Source organism: Geotrypetes seraphini, chromosome 3 (assembly GCF_902459505.1).
Source record: "Geotrypetes seraphini chromosome 3, aGeoSer1.1, whole genome shotgun sequence".
NCBI lineage: Eukaryota > Metazoa > Chordata > Amphibia > Gymnophiona > Dermophiidae > Geotrypetes > Geotrypetes seraphini.
In genome coordinates, this window is record NC_047086.1 from 10488367 (window position 1) to 10509500 (window position 21134).

At 44.0% G+C, this 21134-nt stretch overlaps 1 protein-coding gene across 2 annotated transcripts in view; it reads left to right on the forward strand.

Annotated features, from left to right (window-relative positions):
* Positions 1-21134, forward strand: part of SEC63 (SEC63 homolog, protein translocation regulator) — a 171936-nt gene that overhangs the window by 32694 nt on the left and 118108 nt on the right. For both annotated transcript variants that reach the window (XM_033937487.1, XM_033937485.1), the window contains exons 5-6: positions 4985-5046; positions 20912-20970. In XM_033937487.1, coding sequence (XP_033793378.1) covers positions 4985-5046; positions 20912-20970 — 121 coding nt within the window. The remainder of the gene's footprint in view (positions 1-4984; positions 5047-20911; positions 20971-21134) is intronic.

The following is a 21134-nucleotide window of genomic DNA, read 5'->3' on the forward strand; positions in this document are numbered from 1 at the left end:
CATGATAACCTTCTCCGATCTGTTCGTGATCCCCTTCTTAATCATTCCTAGCATTCTTTTTGCCCTTTTCGCCGCTGCCAAGCATTGTGCGGATGGCTTCATTGACTTGTCAATCAGTACTCCCAAGTCACTTTCCCAGAGAAGTCTCTCCAAGTACCGCCCCGGACTTCCTATATTCGTGTATAAGATTTTTGTTACCGACATGCATCATTTTACACTTATCCACGTTGAACCTCATCTGCCATGTTGCAGCCCATTTCTCGAGTGTGTTTGTCATGTTGCAGATGTTCGTAATCCTCCTGCGTCTTCACTGCTCTGAATAACTTTGTATTGTCTGCAAATTTAATCACCTCACTCGTACCAATTTCCAGATCGTTTATAAATATGTTGAAGAGCACGGGTCCAAGCACTGAACCCTGCGGCACTCCACTGATGCTTTTCCAGTCCGAGTATTGTCCATTTACTCCCACTCTTTCCTATCCGCCAGCCAATTTTTAATCCACGTGAGTATTTCACCCTCTATTCCATGGCTCGCAATTTTTAAAAGTAGTTGTTCATACGGAACCTTGTTGAAAGTCTTCTGAAAATCCAGATATACAATGCTGACCGGGTCACCCTTGTCTATCCATCTGTTTACTCTCTCGAAGAAGTGCAGCAAGTTCGTCAAGCAAGATTTTTCTCTGCTGAAGCCATGCTGGCTGGTCCTCATCAGATTGTGTCCGTCAAGGTGCTCAATGATGCGGTCCTTTATCAGCGCCTCTACCATCTTTCCCGGTACTGTTTTTGAGCAGTGGTGGCAAGGTTGAAAAGGAAACCGTGTCTCAGCTGTTTTTTTCTCACCTCCAAACTTTTTCCAAATTTCACTTTAGCACATTACTAGTCTTTATTTTCTGTGACCTATTTATCTCCGATTCTTGCAGATCTGATGACATAGTAACATAGTAAATGACGGCAGATAAAGACCCGAATGGTCCATCCAGTCTACCCAACCTGATTCAATTTAAATTTTTTAATTTTTTCTTCTTAGCTATTTCTGGGCAAGAATCCAAAGCTTTACCCGGTACTGTGCTTGGGTTCCAACTGCCGAAATCTCTGTTAAGACTTACACCAGCCCATCTATACCCTCCCAGCCATTGAAGCCCTCCCCAGCCCATCCTCCACCAAACGGCCATATACAGACACAAACCATTCAAGTCTGCCCAGTACTGGCCTTAGTTCAATATTTAATCTTATTTTTTGATTCTAGACTCTTTGTGTTCATCCCACGCTTCTTTGAACTCAGTCACAGTTTTACTCTCCACCACCTCTCTCGGGAGCGCATTCCAGGCATCCACCACCCTCTCCGTAAAGTAGAATTTCCTAACATTGCCCCTGAAACTACCACCCCTCAACCTCAAATTATGTCCTCTGGTTTTACCATTTTCCTTTCTCTGGAAAAGATTTTGTTCTACGTTAATACCCTTCAAGTATTTGAACGTCTGAATCATATCTCCCCTGTCTCTCCTTTCCTCTAGGGTATACATATTCAGGGCTTCCAGTCTCCCCTCATACGTCTTCTGGCGCAAGCCTCCTATCATTTTCGTCGCTCTCCTCTGGACCGCCTCAAGTCTTCTTATGTCTTTCGCCAGATACGGTCTCCAAAACTGAACACAATACTCCAAGTGGGGCCTCACCAATGACCTGTACAGGGGCATCAACACCTTCTTCCTTCTACTGACTACGCCTCTCTTTATACAGCCCAGCATCCTTCTGGCAGCAGCCACTGCCTTGTCACACTGTTTTTTCACCTTTAGATCCTCAGACACTATCACCCCAAGGTCCCTCTCCCCATTCGTGCATATCAGCTTCTCTCCTCCCAGCATATACGGTTCCTTCCTATTATTAATCCCCAAATGCATTACTCTGCATTTCTTTGCATTGAATTTTAGTTGCCAGGCATTAGACCATTCCTCTAACTTTTGCAGATCCTTTTTCATATTTTCCACTCCCTCTTCGGTGTCTACTCTGTTACAAATCTTGGTATCATCTGCAAAAAGGCACACTTTTCCTTCTAACCCTTCAGCAATGTCACTCACAAACCTATTGAACAGGATTGGCCCCAGCACCGATCCCTAAGGGACTCTACTACTCACCTTTCCTTCCTTCGAGCGACTTCCATTAACCACCACCCTCTGGCGTCTGTCCAACAGCCAGTTTCTGACCCAGTTCACCACTTTGGGTCCTAACTTCAGCCCTTCAAGTTTGTTCAACAGCCTCCTATGAGGAACTGTATCAAAGGCGTTGCTGAAATCCAAGTAAATTACATCTAACATATGTCCTCGATCCAGCTCTCTGGTCACCCAATCAAAAAATTCAATCAGGTTTGTTTGGCACGATTTACCTTTTGTAAAGCCATGTTGCCTCGGATCCTGTAACCCATTAGATTCAAGGAAGTACACTATCCTTTCTTTCAGCAACACTTCCATTATTTTTCCAACAACTGAAGTGAGGCTCACCGGCCTGTAGTTTCCTGCTTCATCCCTGTGACCACTTTTATGAATAGGGACCACATCCGCTCTCCTCCAATCCCCAGGAATCACTCCCGTCTCCAGAGATTTGTTGAACAAGTCTTTAATAGGACTCGCCAGAACCTCTCTGAGCTCCCTTAGTATCCTGGGATGGATCCCGTCTGGTCCCATCGCTTTGTCCACCTTCAGTTTTTCAAGTTGCTCATAAACAGCCTCCTCCGTGAACGGCGCAGAATCTACTCCATTTTCTCGTGTAACTTTCTAGACAATCTCGGTCCTTCTCCAGGATTTTCATCTGTGAACACAGAACAGAAGTATTTGTTTAGCACATTTGCTTTCTCCTCATCACTTTCCACATATTGGTTCCCAGCATCTTTTAGCCTAGCAATTCCAAGTGTGAGCACTACTGTCTGATCCCTACAGACCCCTGTTAGGCATCCATTTAAAACTTACATGCGGTAAGATCCTGTAAGGGAAGGGTTCACAGTAACACAATAAACGATGGCAGATAAAGACCTGAAAGGTCCATCCAGTCTGCCCAACAGTCGCACGCATTATTAATTCATGATTACATTTTCTTTCGTTGACATTTCTGGGACATAGGCAGAAGTATTGTCCTTAGGTTCCAACTACTGGAGCTGACGTCGAAGCTCACGCCAGCCTACCTAAACCATCTTATGATATGCAGGATTCAGAGAGTAAGGAGCTGCCTAAGTGGCTGCTAAGAATCATACACCGGGGTCCTATATAGAATCACGTCTGTCTGATGCCTAACCCCACCTAACCACCCCGATTCCTAGCTGACCATGTCACAGGCGCTGGTTAGAAAATTACATTGCCACTGAGCTGATCGCGGCAAGAGACTTTGCCTGCCTTAATCAGCTCAGCAGCCATTGCAGGAACTCCCTCCCCCTCCAAAGCTGCGAGTCGGCTGGCAGAAGGGATGCCTAGTCCCTCCTGCCAGCACGCGCTCCCTTCTCCCGAATGTCCCCAGCAGGAAGGAATCCCACTCCCTCCTGCCAGCACCCCCCACCCCCGAAAATCATCAGCAGGAGGGATGCCCCCTCTCCTATCCGAACTCCCCCTGAAGATATGTCCACCCAGACCCTCAACTCCCATACCTATTTCTTGCAGGCTGGCCAGAAGGATGCTTACTTCCTCCAGCCGGCAGACCCACCTCCACATAATGGAGAGCCTGAAGGGATCTGGCCAATTGGAGCCTTAGGCCACTAAAACGATGTAAAAGATGAAAGAGTGAGGCAAACTGGAACAACCACAACTATCAAACATCTCACTGGCTCGGGTTCAATCACAGGATGGCAAAAGGGTCTTCAAAGCTTATAAATATACATAATAATTGTAAATGTTCAGCTTTGGCTCATCTGATTGCCTCCTTATACAAGTGTAGCTTATTAGTTTACTGCTGTGTTGCTTACTGTCACTTTTCAGATTAACTCTAGCCCCAAATGAGTAAGGATGCCGACAAAGAGCACCTTTATGAACCCTTGAAACAGCCTTTGTCGGAGAAACGGGTTCCGTCGGGGCATGCTAAAGACACTGCATAAAAAGGATAAGTAAAAAAGAAAATATTTGCTGCTTTTCAGTCTTTTTTTGAAAAGTGACAGTAAGCAACACAGCAGTAAGCTAATAAGCTACACTTGTATAAGGAGGCAATCAGATGAGCCAAAGCTGGACATATACAATTATTATGTATATTTATAAGCTTTGAAGACCCTTTTGCCATCCTGTAATTGAACCCAAGCCAGTGAGGTGTTTGATAGTCTTAGGCCACTCCCAGTGCATCCCAGAATGCACTCAGAGGAAGGCCTAAGATTCCAGTTAGCCCAAGCGCCTAAGACCCCTCCTATGGGAGGGGCCTTAGGCACCTGGGCCAATCAAGGCCTTAGGCCCCTCCCTTGTGCATCCTAGGATGCACCAGGAAGTGGAAGACCCACCATTCAGTAGAGGCGGGCCTGCTGGCTGGAGGGAGTTAGCATCTCTCTGTCTGGCCTGCGAGAAATAGGTACCTGGTGGGGGCAGGGGGAGATCTGGGGGGGGCTTGGGGGGTGTAGGGTGTGGTCATGTCTTCAGTGCATTTCTAAGATTTGTCCTCCTTAATAAAATTAGAAAGAATTGGAAATTACAGGTCCATTTGGCTTAGGTGGAGAACCTTAGTGGAGAAAGTTTACTAAAGGTAATAATAATGACATATTTATAATCCAGGTGCAGGATCCAGAGCCTTATGTTTTTTACCAGAGGAAGACACTGTCAAAGAAATCTGATCCATTTCTTTGGTGATAAGTAGATCAAGCCAGGTTTGGGAATCTAGCACAGATGTTTCACCAGGCAGCATGCTCTATTTGCTCCCAAATCACAGGGCTTACTGTCTTAAACATTTATTTTTTCACGGATGTTTAAAACATGTATAATTTGTTTGTCCTGCTTAATTGAAAATTAGTGTTGTTTTTATTCCTTAGTTTGACAAATGAGGATTCTAAGTACAATTGGGAAGAATATGGTAACCCCGATGGACCACAAGGTATTTGACACAGAATGTTTGCAATTAGCTTTCTTTCTCTAGTTGCATTCAACCTCTAGTTTACATGCTTTTTGCATTGTTCATTTTTCTGCACATGTTTTAGGGAAAATGATGAATGCAGTGAATAGTAGAACAGAATGCACTGCTTAGTGGAGAAAGCCTGAAATGCCTTCCTTTTTGGTCTTTGCTTCTCTGACATAAACACTGCCAAACTGGTTTATCTTGCCCTGAATGGGCACTTGTTTCATGTCTCTTAACTGATCCTCGTGTAACTGTGTAATAATGACGGGTAAACAAGCCAGTAGGTTAACAATGAAATAAAAATTTAATATACTTAAATCACACTTAAATACTATTGAGATGGCTAAAAAAACGAAGACACAATTTCTTTTCATCCTTCTAGACTAGTGGTAGGCAATTCCAGTCCTCAGCCAGGTCAGGTTTACAGGATATTCACAATAAATATGCATGAGATAGATTTGCATCTCAAGGAGGCAGTGCATGCAAATCCATCTCATACATATTCATGGTGGATATCTGGAAAACCTGACCTGGCTCCGGCTCTCGAGGACCGGAATTGCCAACCCCTGTCCTAGACCACACTAACAGGTTATATTCTCCTACTAGCAGATGGAGGAAGGGAAGCCAGACTCATCCAGTGACATCACTGGTACAAGTAGTGATTCAGCCTGGATCTTGTTGGCTTTTCTAGCAGATGTTGCAGTTTGTACTGGTGCAGCAGAATTTCCCTAAGTTGTGGTGCACTGGTCTCAAACTCACGGCCCGCCAGGTCCTATTTTGAGGCCTTGGGTATGTTTATCATAATCACAAAAGTAAAATAAAAGTTTCTTGATCATATGTCTCTTTAGCTATAAATTACAATATTATTAAGACTTAGCCAAAAGGAAAGATTTTTAAACTATAAAGAGTTTTACCTCAAGCAAAATTGTCATTTCTTTAATAAGACATTAAATGTTTTTTCCTGAGGCCCTCCAAATCCAGAATGTGGCTTTGCAAAGGGTTAGATGTTTGAGACCACTGTTGTAGTGCATGACCTGCAACCCTAAAGTAAAGTCATGAGGCCAGTATTAATTTGCAGGGTTCAGTCCATGTGGAAGACATCTCACCTCACCCCGCACCCTCCCCATGATGCCAAGCACTAGCCTATGGGCTTCAGCTTGGTGGAGCCAGCTGGCTGGCAGAGCTGCTACAGGGGAGCTTATAATCTAAACATGAGGCATTGGGAGGATTACTAAGATCACAAAGACCAGGAGTGGAATTTAACCCTGTATTCCTTAGTTCTTAGCCCACTGCTGTAACCAATAGCATCGATTCTTAAGATAAGCTAACATAGAGAGATATTGTCCTTGAATATTTATTAGCACTATGCATTCCTGCATACACTAGTAACACTGTAAAAGCCCCGGCCCCTTCTTTCTCGAGCCAGCCATCTCAGCCCTTAAAGGGCCTTGTTTCAGCTTGCTGCCTGTTTCAGCGCGCTGCCTGTTTGCCAAGCACAGTGAGGGAAAGGGAGGCCAGTCACCCCCTCACTACACCTAGAAAAAGAGCAGCTCCAAAATTGAATTTTCTTTAGGAAGCCCAGTCCCTTTCTGCTTCAGATCCACCTTCTTCAGCCCTTTAAAGAGCTTCAGCTCCAATGTGCAGCCACCTGTTCGGGCTCACCTGGCCGATTTCACAGGAATGTTTTTAGCCTTTCTCCTTCTTTACTTGCTAGGTACGAGAAATTGGGGTTCGAGAGCTTTAGCATTTGAATTTTACATGGGACAGAATCACTAGATCTGAAAAATCTTCTCGCTCCTCTCATTTCCTTCATGTTTGCATGGAAACAGGTCCTTTTCCAATCCCTGTGGTTAACTCCTGCCATTCCTTAAGACCAACACACAAAAGACAACGATTCCTAAAGAACGTAGGACATTCAGAGCCTTTGACTCCTTTAGAACATTACAATCTTTCTGGAGCATACCCGAACATTCATTTGATCAGGAATAATGCACAATTGGTCAAAGACTGGCTGGAAGAAACCCACCTGGACATATTACTTTTAACTGAAACTTGGCTAATCTTTGATCAAGATAATATCATAGGTGATTTATTACCTCCAGATTATAAAATTATCCCTTTATCAAACTCAAAAAGAGGAGGTGGCTTAGCAGTAATTCTGTGAGATCATTTTGAGATTCAAGTGTTAGATTGCAAATTAACCAATGATATGGAAATTCTCAGTTTGTAAAATAACTAAAGAGGATTGTAAAAGATAATTTGATAGTCACGATATTCTATAATGCCCCTAACAAATGGCAGCTAGCAAAAGAGGAATTCTATGAATTCCTTCTTGTAAACTCTGTAGCTGGTGCCTACAGTTTTTTAGCTGGTGATGTTAATATACACCTCGAATAGGAAGATAATTCCAATGTAACTGATCTACTTTCCATTCATTACATCATTGGGTTTTTCCAAACCACCTCCAACTAAAACCCATCAGAAATGTCACCACTTCTAGGTTTTTGTTTTTGTTTTTAAATTCTTTATTCATTTTTAATCATTCAACAAGTGTACAATAAAAAATGATACATAGGTTCAACAACAACACTTGATAAATCCATCAAGATAATAACAATTGTGTGTATATATATATATATATATATATATATATATACCCCTCCCCCACCCTCTCTTTCAATACTCTTTATCTTAATTCATTTAACCTTTTTCCTTATTACCGTATTTTCACGTAGATAACGCGCACCCATGTAAAACGCGCGAAAAACACAAATTTATGTACAGAAATTTTTATATACCGCGCACACCCGTATACCGCGCATGCTGCCTGACTCTCCTTTCGCCCACCCCGACTCTCCTTTCGCCCGCCCCGACTATCCTCTCCCCCTTGAAGTCCTGTCCCCACCCTGAAAGCCTGATGCCCCCCCGCCGCAGGACCGATCGCACCCCCACCCCGAAGGACCGCTCACCCGCACCCCCACCCCGAAGGACCGCTCGCACCCCCACAGCCTCCCGACCCCCCCCATCATGTAGAAGCTCCTACCGGTGTCCTGCTGCTTCCTCTTGGCGGTCCCGACTCCCCGACACGATCGGGGTAAGAGGGAGCTCAAGCCCTCTTGCCCCCCCGACTCTCCGACACGATCGGGGCAAAAGGGAGCCCAAGCCCTCTTGCCCCGCCGACTCCCCAACTCCCCGACAATATCGGGCCAGGAGGGAGGCCAAGTCCTCCTGGCCCTGGCGACCCCCCCCCTCCCGCTAGTTGTTAGGGCCAGGAGGGAGCCCAAACCCTCCTGGCCACGGCGACCCCCTACCCCCACCCCGCACTACATTACGGGCAGGAGGGATCCCAGGCCCTCCTGCCCTCGACACAAACCCCCCTCCCCCCAACGACCGTCCCCCCAAGAACCTCCGACCGCCCCCTCCAGCCGACCCGTGACCCCCCTGGCCGACCCCCACGACACCCCCACCCCCCTTCCCCGTACCTTTGTGTAGTTGGCCAGACAGACGGGAGCCAAACCCGCCTGTCCGGCAGGCAGCCAACGACGGAATGAGGCCGGATTGGCCCATCCGTCCCAAAGCTCCGCCTACTGGTGGGGTCTAAGGCGCCTAGGCCAATCAGAATAGGCCCGGGAGCCTTAGGTCCCTCCTGGGGGCGGGGCCTTGGGCACATGGTCGGGTTGGGCCCATGTGCCTCAGGCCCCGCCCCCAGGTGGGACTTAAGGCTTCCGGGCCTATTCTGATAGGCCCAAGCGCCTTAGGCCCCACCAGTAGGCGGAGCTTTGTGACGGATGGGCCAATCCGGCCTCATTCCGTTGTTGGCTGCCTGCCGGACAGGCGAGTTTGACTCCCGTCTGTCCGTCCAACTACACAAAGGTACGGGGAAGGGGGGTGGGGGTGTCGTGGGGGGTCGGCCAGGAGGGTCGCGGGTTGGCTGGGGGGGCGGTAGTTGGGGGGAGGGGGGTTTGCGTCGAGGGCAGGAGGGCCTGGGATCCCTCCTGCCCGTAATGTAGTGCGGGGTGGGGGTAGGGGGTCGCCGTGGCCAGGAGGGTTTGGGTTCCCTCCTGGCCCGAACAACTAATGGGGGGGGGGGTCGCCAGGGCCAGGAGGACTTGGGCTTCCTCCTGGCCCGATATTGTCAGGGAGTTGGGGAGTCGGCGGGGCAAGAGGGCTGTCGGGTGTCGGGACCGCCAAGAGGAAGCAGCAGGACACCGGTAGGAGCTTTTACATGATGGGAGGGGGGTCGGGAGGCTGTGGGGGTGCGAGCGGTCCTTCAGGGTGGGGGTGCGGGTGCAGGTGAGAGTGCGTGCGAGCGGTCCTTCGGGGTGGGGGTGCGAGCGGTCCTGCGGTGAGGGTGAATCGGATGTCGGGGGGGGGGGGAACTATGTAAAAAAAATTTTGTACAACGCGCTCACGCATATACCGCGCAAGGTTATGCACGGTTTGTAAAAACACGTATAACGCGCGCGTTATATGCGTGAAAATACGGTACTTTTAAGCTTTTTCTTCAATTATAGAATCCCTCCCCCTTCCCCTCCCTTACTAACTTATGTTAAACAAATGGTGTTTATTCATTACAAAACAATGCTAATGGCTCCCCTAATTTATTAAACCTTTTATAATTTCCATTTTAAAAGCAAACTAGATGCACATCTCCTTACGAGAGGCATAGAGGGATATGGGTGACTAAAATTACACCAGGTGTATACCTGGCTGGGCCTCCGCGTGTGCGGATCGCCGGACTTGATGGACCGAAGGTCTGATCCGGAGATGGCAGTTCTTATGTTCACTTAGATTTGATCACATTTCTTTCTAATGTTTCAATTACTCCCATTGTAAGTTTTAAAGATGAAACTTGGATCAATACTCCTTGGTTGGACCATTTTTTTATGTAATTTTGAATTATGCTGGATTAAAAGACAATTTAAAGCAAAATCAAGGAACAATTTCAAAGAGAAAACTATTTGCACAAGAGGACAACTAAACCCAGTAGAATTTTGGACGCATTATAGCTTAATATCTAATGGTTTTTGATCCACATTTCATTTTAGGATGGAAAAACTTTAGCAATCAGGTCTTAAATGATATTGCACCTCTGAAAGAACACAGGAAAAGACGACGTTTATCAGACAGCTGGTATGGTACTGATTTAATGGTTTTAAAGCAAGAATTTATGTAAATTGGAAAGAATATGGTGTAAATCAGGGAAAGATGAGGACAGACTTATTTGGCGACTAAAGGTTAAAGAATGATCAAAGAAAAGCAAACATTACTCTCAAAAAATTAATTCTCCTACTTTATTCTGAAAAGTTCTTTACTATTTAGTCAACTCTTTGTTTGATATTGATTTACATAAACGTTCTAATACAGATTTTCCACCTTCTGCTATGAATTTAGCTGATTATTTTGCTTTAAAAATTCATAATTTGAAATAGTCCCTTGTAGGTTCAAACCCAGATTTACCAATCACTCTAATTCCTTTGGGAAAAAGTTCAGCTGTTGATATGATCTAGAATCATTTTGAAAATCCAGATTGGAACCGGTTCCTCAAGCTATATTCAAAATATGTAAAATCCAATTGCCTATTGGATAACTGTCCTATCTCCTTCAAGGCTGAACTCTTTAATTGGGTTTCGTTATGCATGTGTACTGGCAAATTTCCGGCGGAACTTGGTCATATCCTTGTGACTCTTATTTAAAAATTCTAAGGAGTTTGTTTCCTTGACTGCCAACTACAGACCTATTGCCAACATACCATTTTTTTCTTAAACTAATGGAAGGACTGGTTAGCATCGATCTCATGAAATACTTAGAAGTTCAACATCCTCCATGACTTTCAGTCTGGTTTTCGTACAAATCATAGTACTGAAACAATTTTAGCTTCCATGACTGATCATCTTTTCCATTTGTTTTCCCTGGGAAAAACGCATTGGTACTGCAGTTCGAACTGAGCAGTGCCTTTGCTTAGATGTCTTGATTCCATTGGCATTTCCGGACAGGTACTAAATTGGTTTACGGGTTTACAGTGAAGGAACTTTCTCCCAGGCTTGGTGTAATCCCTGTGGAGTTCCACAGGGCTCCTCACTCTCCCCTTCACTTTTCAATGTCTATATGGCATCATTGGGAAATATGTTATCCAATTTAAAATTGAAATCATATATATACGTGGATGACATTACAATTATTATTCCCATAACCTCACTGACTCAAGAGAGAACAGTTCATCTCATCTGTCCTTACTAAGGTAGAAGAATGGACTACACAATCTAAATTAAAACTGAATTCAGATAAAACTAAGTTCTTTTTGGCAACCCCTAATAATAAGATCACGAATACCTCTTTGAGATTAAATGGGTCAGACCACCCAATTAATTCTACCATCAAAATCCTGGGTGTCATCTTGGAATGAAGCTTGACTCAGGTTAAAAAATGTTTTTTCACTTTATGGAAACTTCGTACCATTAAACACTATTTTGATTTCTTCGCTTTTCGACTGCTGGTTCAATCCTTGATCTTAAGTATCTTAGACTTTTGCAATATTATATACTTGGGATCCTAGCTATAGTTTGGGTTCCTCTTTCCCATATGCATCACTTTGTAATTGTTTATTAAATGTCATCTGCTATTTTGAAGCCTTGTCTCCCAATTTATCAACTTTGTATCATCAGCAAATTTAATTCTCATTACTGTAGTTATTGATAAATATGTTAAAAAGCACTGGTCCCAGCAAAGACAACAGGAGAGTCATTACACCTGCAGCACATAATTGAAGCCCTGCCTAAGCTAAGTTCTTTGCTTTGTTCTTTGAGAAGTGAGCCCCACTATTTACCCTTCTTCATTGAGAATATTGACAATTTAACCTTACCTTACTCTGTTTTATATCTTTCAACCAGTTCTTAATCTGTGGTGCACAACCCTGGGGTTGTGGCCTCAAACTCGTGCTGCTCCTTGTGACCCTGGGCAAGTCATTTAATCCCCCCCATTGCCCTGGGTATATTAGATCGATTGTGAGTCCACCAGGACAGACAGGGAAAATTGCTTGAGTACCTGAATAAATTAATGTAATCCACTCTGAGCTCTCCTGGGAAAATGGTAGAGAAAATAAATAAATACTTCCTATCCCATAACTTTCTAGTTTTCCTTAGAAATCTTTCATAAGGTTCTTGATCACATGCCTTTTGAAAATCTTGCTCACCTTTATCCACATGTTCATTCATCCCTTCAAAGAAAGGTAGTAGATTGATGAGGCAAGATTTCCCTTGACTAAATCCATGTTGGCTTTGTGCATGCTCTGTCATTTTTGTTGTTTATAATAGTCTATCATTTTGCCTGGCTCTGACCTCAAACTCGCTGTCTAATTTTCTAGATCACCTCTGGAACCCTTTATAAAAATTGGCGTTAAGCTGGCCACCCTCCTGTTGTCCGTCTGCAAGTTAATTTTTCAATTATCAGTACTCTCGGATATATCCCATCAGGCGCAGGCGATTTGTTACTGTTCATTTTCTAAAATTGCCCCAATTACATCTTCCAGTGTTAGAGATTTGTTTCACTTTCTCTTGCTCATCGGCTTTGAGTACTATTTCTGGCACCGATAACTCTCCTACATGTTCCTTGGTGAAGACTGAAGCAAAGCACTCTTCACCCCTCAGTTGTCTAGATGTCCAACTGATTTTAATGAGAATACCTAATGGGCAGACTGGATGGACCATTCAGGTCCTTATCTGCCATCATTTACTATGCTACTATGATTGTTTTCCTGGCATCTTGCTTTTAATATACCTAAAAAAGTTTATACTGTGTGTTTTTGCTTCCACCACAATCTTCTTTTCAAGGTCTCTTTGCTCTCCTTATCAGTGCACTTGATTTGCCATTCTTTGTGCTGTTATTTTCAGTTGGATCCTCCTTCCACTTTCTGAAAGATTCTCTTTTAGCTCTAATAGCTTCTTTCACCTCACTTGCCAACCATGCTGGCTGCCATTTGGTATTCTTTCCTCCTTTTCTAATATATGGAATATATCTAGTTTGGGCTTCCAGGTTGGTATTTTTGAATAACATCTATCCCTGATCAAAATTTTTGATCTTTGCAGCTGCTCCTCTAAGCTTCTTTATATCTAATATAATAAAATGCTAGGCCGCGCATGCGCACTCAAAAGTCGTGTTCCCTGATCCGTCGCGGAAACACGAGTGCGCATGTGTGGCCCCGGCTGCGGCAGCGGCTTTCAAATAAAAAAAAAAAAAATTACACAGCTGACTTATGGGAAGGAGAGCAGGCCTGGGATTCGGTCGGGCCTGCTCAGACAAGACCCCCCCTTCCTCGCCACACCCAGGCCCCAGCGGTCCCCGCCGGCAGAGGCGGAAAGACAGCGGTCGCTGGCTGTGCGGACGTGTTTCCTTAAATCCCGATCCTTTCCGTGTAAGACAGATTGTCGTCGTCGCACCCTTCCCCCCCCGGCGCACCCGAACTCCCGTCCGACCCTCCCTTCACGCAGTCTGGTCGCTACCCTTAGTCCCTTGCCGCCCTACCTTCCCGCTTTCCCGACAAACCTCTCACCTCTAGCAGCAGCCGCAGCACTCTAAACATGCTGCTTCGCGGCCTTCTACTGCCCTGATTTGCTCTGCCGCGTCCCTGATAACATCATCAGACACGCGGCAGAGCAAATCAGGGCAATAGAAGACCACGAAGCAGCGTCTTTAGAGTGCTGCGGCTGCTGCTAGAGGCGAGAGGTTTGTCAGGACCGCAGGAAGTGGGAGGCGGCAAGGGACTAAGGGACCCGGAGTGCAAGGAGGATAGTGATTGTCTGCTTCAGCAACATCTTCTGCAACAAAATCCGGCAAGCCAGCAATTTTTGCCTTCACAACCCACCACCTATTCATCCACACCATACCAAGCCCAGCTTCCACAGGTGATAGCTACCCCACTGCAACCTTTCCATGTCACTGTGCCTGTGCAGGCACAAACTCAAGTAGCTCCCCCATAGGAATCTACAGTACAAGAAAACCAGCAGACACAAATGCAGAGCTGTGATAGTTACTTTGCTGCAGATTCTGCTTCAGCAAAAGACCTAAGTGATGGCTATGAAGAAAGTAATGTAGTTGAATTTGACGGGGAAAGACCCTCCCCGAGTTGAGTTTGCTGATGACACAATAAAAAGCTTGGATGAAAAGTTACGCACTTTACTGTACGGGATGCGGCAGAGGGAACTTTCCCAATGGGTGCAACTGGGTGGGCCTTGAGGCGGCTGTCGGCGGAGGGAACCTCTGATCAGGGGCAGAGCAAGGTAAGTGTATCATAGGGATAAGAAGGAGGGGGGGGGGAAGAAAAAGGAAGGTAGTCCTACTGCTGGTCAGGGGGAGCAGGAAAGAGGTGCTGATGGACAGGGGGGTGAACAAAAAGGAAGAAGGCCAGACCGCGGGAAGAGAAGGGGGACCGGTGGGGGGAAATGCTGCTGCACAGGTTGCAGGGAAAGACAGAAAGACAGACAAAGAAAGGGGGCCAGAGAGAGACAGAAAGAAAGAAAGACAGACAGACATATATTCTAGCACCCGTTAATGTAACGGGCTAAAAGACTAGTGTGTATGTATGTATATGTATATGTATATATATATATATATATATATATATATATATATATATATATATATATATATATATATATATATACATACTAGTCTTTTAGCCCGTTACATTAACGGGTGCTAGAATATATGTCTGTATATATATATAGTTTCTTTTTATATATAAATGCTATTGTATTGAACTTACTCCTGGGATTATATCAAATCTGATCATGTTATGATCACTACTATAAAGCAGCCTCAGCACCATTGCCTCCCACACCAAATCATGCGCTCCACTAGAACTAGGTCTAGAATTGTTTTGCTGCCTCTTGGTTCACGAGCCAGCTGCTCCGTAAAACAGTCCTTGATTTTCATTAAGGAATTTTACCTCCCTAGCATGCCCTGATATTACATTTACCCAGTCAATATTGTGTTAGGTGCCATCGACTTATGTTCAATGGTGCCTAACGACTTGATGAATTACAGATGTAAAAAGAAATCAGTTTTGTGTTAGTTTGGTAAGGTCCTCCAGTGTCACCCCATGGTTGTTTTCAACATGTTCAGCCATCTAATTGCAGGATGTCCTCTTCGATCTTCCCGAACATGATGTCCTCCTTAAGTGATTTTTCTCTTCTTACAGTGTGACCAAAATAAGACAGGATAACATCATTTGGGCTTCGAGTGACATAGCCGGTTTGATCTCTTCCAGAATAGACTTAAAATCCTTCCCCAACACCAAAGCTCAAATGAGTCAGTGTTCTTTCTGTAGTGTCTTGCTTTCACATCTGAAATTGACCACTGAGAAAATGAGTGCATAGACAAGTCTGATCTTCATTTAGAGCAGGGGTGTCGAACTCACTCATATTAAGGAGCCGAAATCCAAAATACAGGCTAAGTTGCGGGCCAGACCCCGCCCAATCTCCATCCCAGACCCCGCCCCCATAATAGTACTAATTGTAACACCATTTTTTCCATATATACACACAATATAATCTTAACACATAATGGTTAACCACAAAATTATAACCCCTATGCAAATAAGGGACCGAAAACTTAAAGTACTAATGTATACAAATGAAAGCCTAAGATTCAAAACTCTGCATGCAGTACAACCTCAGAGAAAAAGAAACCTATGCATTTCTTCCTGAACAGTGCAGATGTAAATTCTCAAAATTGACACAATTCAATCACTAAATTGAAATTAAAATCATTCCCCCCACCTTTGTCTCCCTCCCTCCATGCTGTGCCTCAACCAGATACCCTCTGGCGGGTGTCTTACCTTCTGGCCCATTTTATGTGGCCGTGGTGCGATGCGTGTTTTCATTGCCGCCCCCGGTGTTATCTTCTGGACAGCTCCCTCCTTACTTCCACAGTATGCACAATCGCAGGTAGCGGCGCCTCATCCGCAAGCATTACCTCTGACGTTGACGTCGGAGAAGGCTTCCTGTTCAGGCGCAGTACTCGCATAGGAACCGCCACGCTGCTTTTTGTACACTGTGGCAGTGAGGAGGAGCCAGCCAGAAAATAACACCAGGGACGGCAATGAAAACATGCATCACACCACGGCCGCATAAAACAGCCAGGCAGGCCTTGAGTTTGACACCTGTGGTTTTAGTGTTATTTCTTTGCCTTTGAATGTTTTGTCGGGAACCTTCATGGAAGAGCAACCAAGTGCTATTTTGTGGAGAATTTCTTCCCAGCTAGTTTGATTCTTTGTGTATGAAAGAGCCCATAAAATTGAAATCCCCCAGGTGAGTATAAGCCCTCAGGTATGTAAATCACTGAATACCATGGATGGGAAAAAGGGGGCAATGTCTTGAAAGCAGTATATACTAATATTCGGAGTATGGGAATCAAGATTCTGAATCTAGAAACTGTGATGGAAGAAGATGAGTTGGTATAGTTGTGTTCACGGAGAACCATGACTGGGATGTACTTATACCTGGCTATAATCTGTTCAGGAAAGACAGGGTAGGAAGAAAAGGAGGGGGAGAGTAGTGTTATATGTTAAAGATCATAGTAAAGTCATACAATTGCAGGATCTGCAGGGCAAGGAAGAGGCACTGTGGATCAATTTGGAAAGAGGGAATTATGCATATATTTACATTGGTATGATATATAGGCCTCCTTCACAAACGGAAGAAGTGGACAGCGATTTAATAGTAGACATTCAGAATATCTCTTAAAAAGGGGAAGTCTTGCTAATAGGTGATTTTAACATGCCGTATGTTGATTGGTATATCCCTATTGTGGGGTCTTCTAGAAGTAGGGAGATCCTGGATTCTCTACAAAGAGAATTGTTCCAGCAGTTGGTAATGAAACCCACGTGGGATGGGGTCATACTGTATCAGAAGTAATTTCAGTACTTATATCTTCAACCTCCCTGATGGTGGACTCAACTGAAACTCAGCTGGAGTTGGAGACTTATGCTGATTGAACCATATAAGTCTGGCTGAGAGTTCCTGCTGGGAAGCATCAAGTCAGGGATAGAGGTTCCCGTTTGATGCCCCTTCTTCATCCTCTGAAGAAGGCATGGGAATGGTGGAGATCTACCATAGGCGGAGCTAGAGGTCTATCACCCTTCTTAGAGATCGTTCACGACCCGGCTTTCCCAGTGGGCCAGACAGGGTCCCCTTTCTCTGTGTGGCCGCACTCTGGATGCAGATTTGGGAACCAAGTATTTTCTCTGGGAGATGGGTCTTTCCCCACCTTCTTGGAATGCCGGCAATGGCATTTTTATCTGTTATCTGCAGCTCTGACACTATTCCCTGAAGCAGGGGTTGTTGGGATTTCCTATTTTGGGGCATGCCCAGCATATCCTCTACAGTTAATGTATGGATTTATGCATTAATCTACCTAGAACTTGGTCACAGCTTGTGCTGCTGCACAAATGGAATTTAGCATGAGTTAATTACTGTGTAATCGCCACGCTGTATAGTTCACACCTGTTCTTCATCCATGACCTGCCTATTTCCAACCCCCAATGCAATATGCTGCTCACATATGAATTGCCAAAACAATAGAAGCCAAAACTTGCTAGAACAGCACAATAATAATAATGAACAATAGTTCTAGAATGTGCTGCTTTGTAGCTGGGTAGTATAAACTGCAAATAAATAACTTATAATTATCATTTGGTGAGAAGTCAAGTGAACGAAAAACCACACCGTCATAGAGTCTTCATGTGTGCAGTGAAATTCAAATAAATAGTGGAAACACACTTAGTGATAAATTATCATATAAAAAGTTATTGCAGTAAAACACTAACAGTCAACAAAGCAGAATAACTTCCAAAAAATCAATGAAAAAGACTTAACTCACAAGGAAGGCCAGCAAAAGCAAGGCCTTCTAAAGACGCTTTCAACAAAAGAATCCGGTGCTCAGAAGATCATAATCGGTTCGACTGAACTTCAGTTTTGGAAATAGTCCTTCAGGAACTTTTCATGAGTAAACTTCAAAGTGAGAACAAAAGCGTAAAGCTCTAATGAATCCAATGAACGCCCGAACACAGGAAGGAAATCAAAGGATAGTATTCCACTCAATATTCTCATTCATACCTGAAGGAAAAACTGTGTTCATAGGATGATGTCATGCTGCCTTTCAGTTCAAATGGAATGCACTTGGTTCCGCTTCTCTAACTGCCCCCTCTGAATCGGGCACACAAAGCAGCATATGAATTAGCACATATACTGTCATGCCACTATGGTAGCTTTTAGTAGTAATGGTTAATGCACCTTAATTTGCATGTTAACATCTTAACACTTTTTAGAAGACTAAGGTGTCTTTTTACTACTGTCAATTTCCTCTGTATGGATGAAATACATGGCTAAATTGATAGTGCTTTGGGTTTTTTAGAAACAATAATGACTTACACCAGCTATGTCATTCGAGGCCCAAATTATGAAGTTATGACTGTCTTGTTTTGGTCACACCTTCACAAGAGGGCAATCACTGGAGAAGGACATCATGTTTGGGAAGATTGAAGCAACCAGACGAAGGCAACCTGCAATCAAAAAGCTGGACATATTTAAAACAACCATGGGGATAATGCTGGAGGTGATTAGCACAAAACTGATTTCTTTTTAGATCTGTAATTCATCAAGTCACTAGGATGAGTCGATGGCACCTTACAATTTTTAACTATTACATCATCGTGGTCTGACCAACATTATCTGAATCTTGCTGGCTTTTTGATGCTCTTATTGAACCAGATTGGGTTCTTGTGCTGGGGCTGACCAAGCAATCTAAGGGTTAGAGTTGTCAATCTTAATTTATTAAAGGCAAAAAGTTTTTTTGAGTCCTACATCTTTTATTTGACAAGAGTTATGACTGTCCATAAAGATACTGCTTTTACCTCTGTAGGGTGAAAAGAACTATATATTTAATAAGGACCATTTGCATTGTGGAGACTTTTTTTTTCAAGAACACGTTGAATCATTCAAGCAGTTTAATTGTACTGTTCAGATATTATCTATGATATCCTGACATTCTTGTGCTGTTTTAAAACTGCTTGCGGGCATCGTGTGGCAGCTCAGTAATGGTGCTGTGTATAAGATCTTCTAAACCAGACAGGGCTTGTGGCAATGAACTATGACCAAGATTTGCATGCACATCAGGCTTCAAAGAAAGGTGTGGTCCTTGGACAATGATGGTTGATGTAGTTGGCTGGGTTAGATGATAGCTGTGAAGGATGTTGTGAAAACCCCAGATAGTTGCAAATGAAAGTATATGGAAAGGCCAGTTCTGATTTACTCCAAAGGAACCTAGAGGGCCAGACCACATTCAACAATTTAGTTCACTGATTCCCAAACTTGTATCCACTTATACTCCACTCCCTCTCCCCACTTATGCAAAGCATGAAGGTGGCAGCAGCACTGATGGGAGCAATCAACACAGGACCCTGTGTATCCACATGCACATGTAGACCTCGGTACTCTGCAGGGCCTTCCAGCCTAAGAGGAGGAGAGGGATAGAACCCTTGAAAGGTGGGCATAGAGGTTGAGGAGGAGGGAGCAGCCCTCTCCAGATTAGACTATTGCAACTCTATCCACTTAAGCTTAACTAAGAAAAGCCTCCATAGACTTCAGCAGATTCAGAATGCCGCGGCTAAGCTTATTTTCGCAAAAAGTAAATTTGACCATGTCTCACCACTCCTGTCCAAGCTTCACTGGCTCCCAGTAATCTCCAGGGTCCACTTCAAATGTGCCTGCCTAACTTTCAACATTCTACACGGCATCCTTCCTTCCGTTATTCCACTATCTTGGAATTCCTCAAATTCTAATTCCACCAGATCCTCCCCAAAATTAAAACTATCCTTCCCTTCTATAAAAGGTATATCCCATGCTGGAAAACTAGGGACAACCCTCCCCTTTAGAATCACTGAGCTCTGGAACAACCTTACATCCCCACTCCGAAATTCTAACTCCCTCCAACTCTTCCGTATACATCTGAAAACTTGGCTTTACTCAAAAATGTAGCACTTCCCCCCTCTCTGGCATCCTAAAACTCTCTATTTCTTCTTTACACTTAACCCTATAACCCTCCATTGGAGTTCCTTTCTATCTCAGCCCTGTAAACCGTGCCGAGCTCCACGATTGCAGAGAAGGTGCGGTATACAAACCTAAAGTTTAGTTTAGTCTGATGCTGGTTAAAAAGCAAATATGCTATAGGGTATTTTGTCTTAATGTTATATTTTACTACTAGATAGGATTAGTCATTTAAGTTGATTACACTTTTCTAGAAAGCTTTTGTTGTCTGAATAATGTAATTGATCGGCAGACAGCTTCACCTGCTCTTTCATCACTGTTGTGCATAGAAATTTTAGACTGCTTAATATGTAATTAAGCAGATTGCCCTGACTGCCATTTTCATTTTTTTTTTGTCTTTTGTTTTATTGCAACTTTTTTTTTTTGAGAGGGGTGTTGGGGAGAGTGCTGACTCTTAAACTGTTAATTGATCGATAGTACTGGCGTGAACCAAGAAGTGGTATGCACAGCAGTTGACTAAGCTCAAGCTTCCTTGCATAGCTCAGGAACTCTGTGCAAGGATTTGCTGGGCCCTGATCCTGAGCAGATCAGCATTCTTGTGTGCCAGGTTTTGCAGTATGGTGCTTGTTTGCTCGTTCAGCAAGGAAAACCTACCAAGTGTATTTCACTTACTGTACAAATCTGTTCTTAAAAGGACATCTAGACATGGTGAGCATAGCACCATCTAGTCTTTGGCATGTTGAGAAGAATGTCTTTGGGGGGGGGGTTACTTATTTTTAACTTCAATGTTTTGTTGCCTGCAGCTACAAGTTTTGGTATTGCCTTGCCAGCTTGGATTGTGGATCAAGAAAATTCGATGTTGGTAAGTCTAATGAGAACAGGTCTTGTATGCACTGTTTCATACTGCTCAGCAATTCATTTTTTTGTGATATCTATTAAAATCTCTACATGGTTCTAAGGTGTTCCAATAGATACTTACGATTCAACTTTATCTTCCATAAAAAAATTAAATTAAAGCTATGATGC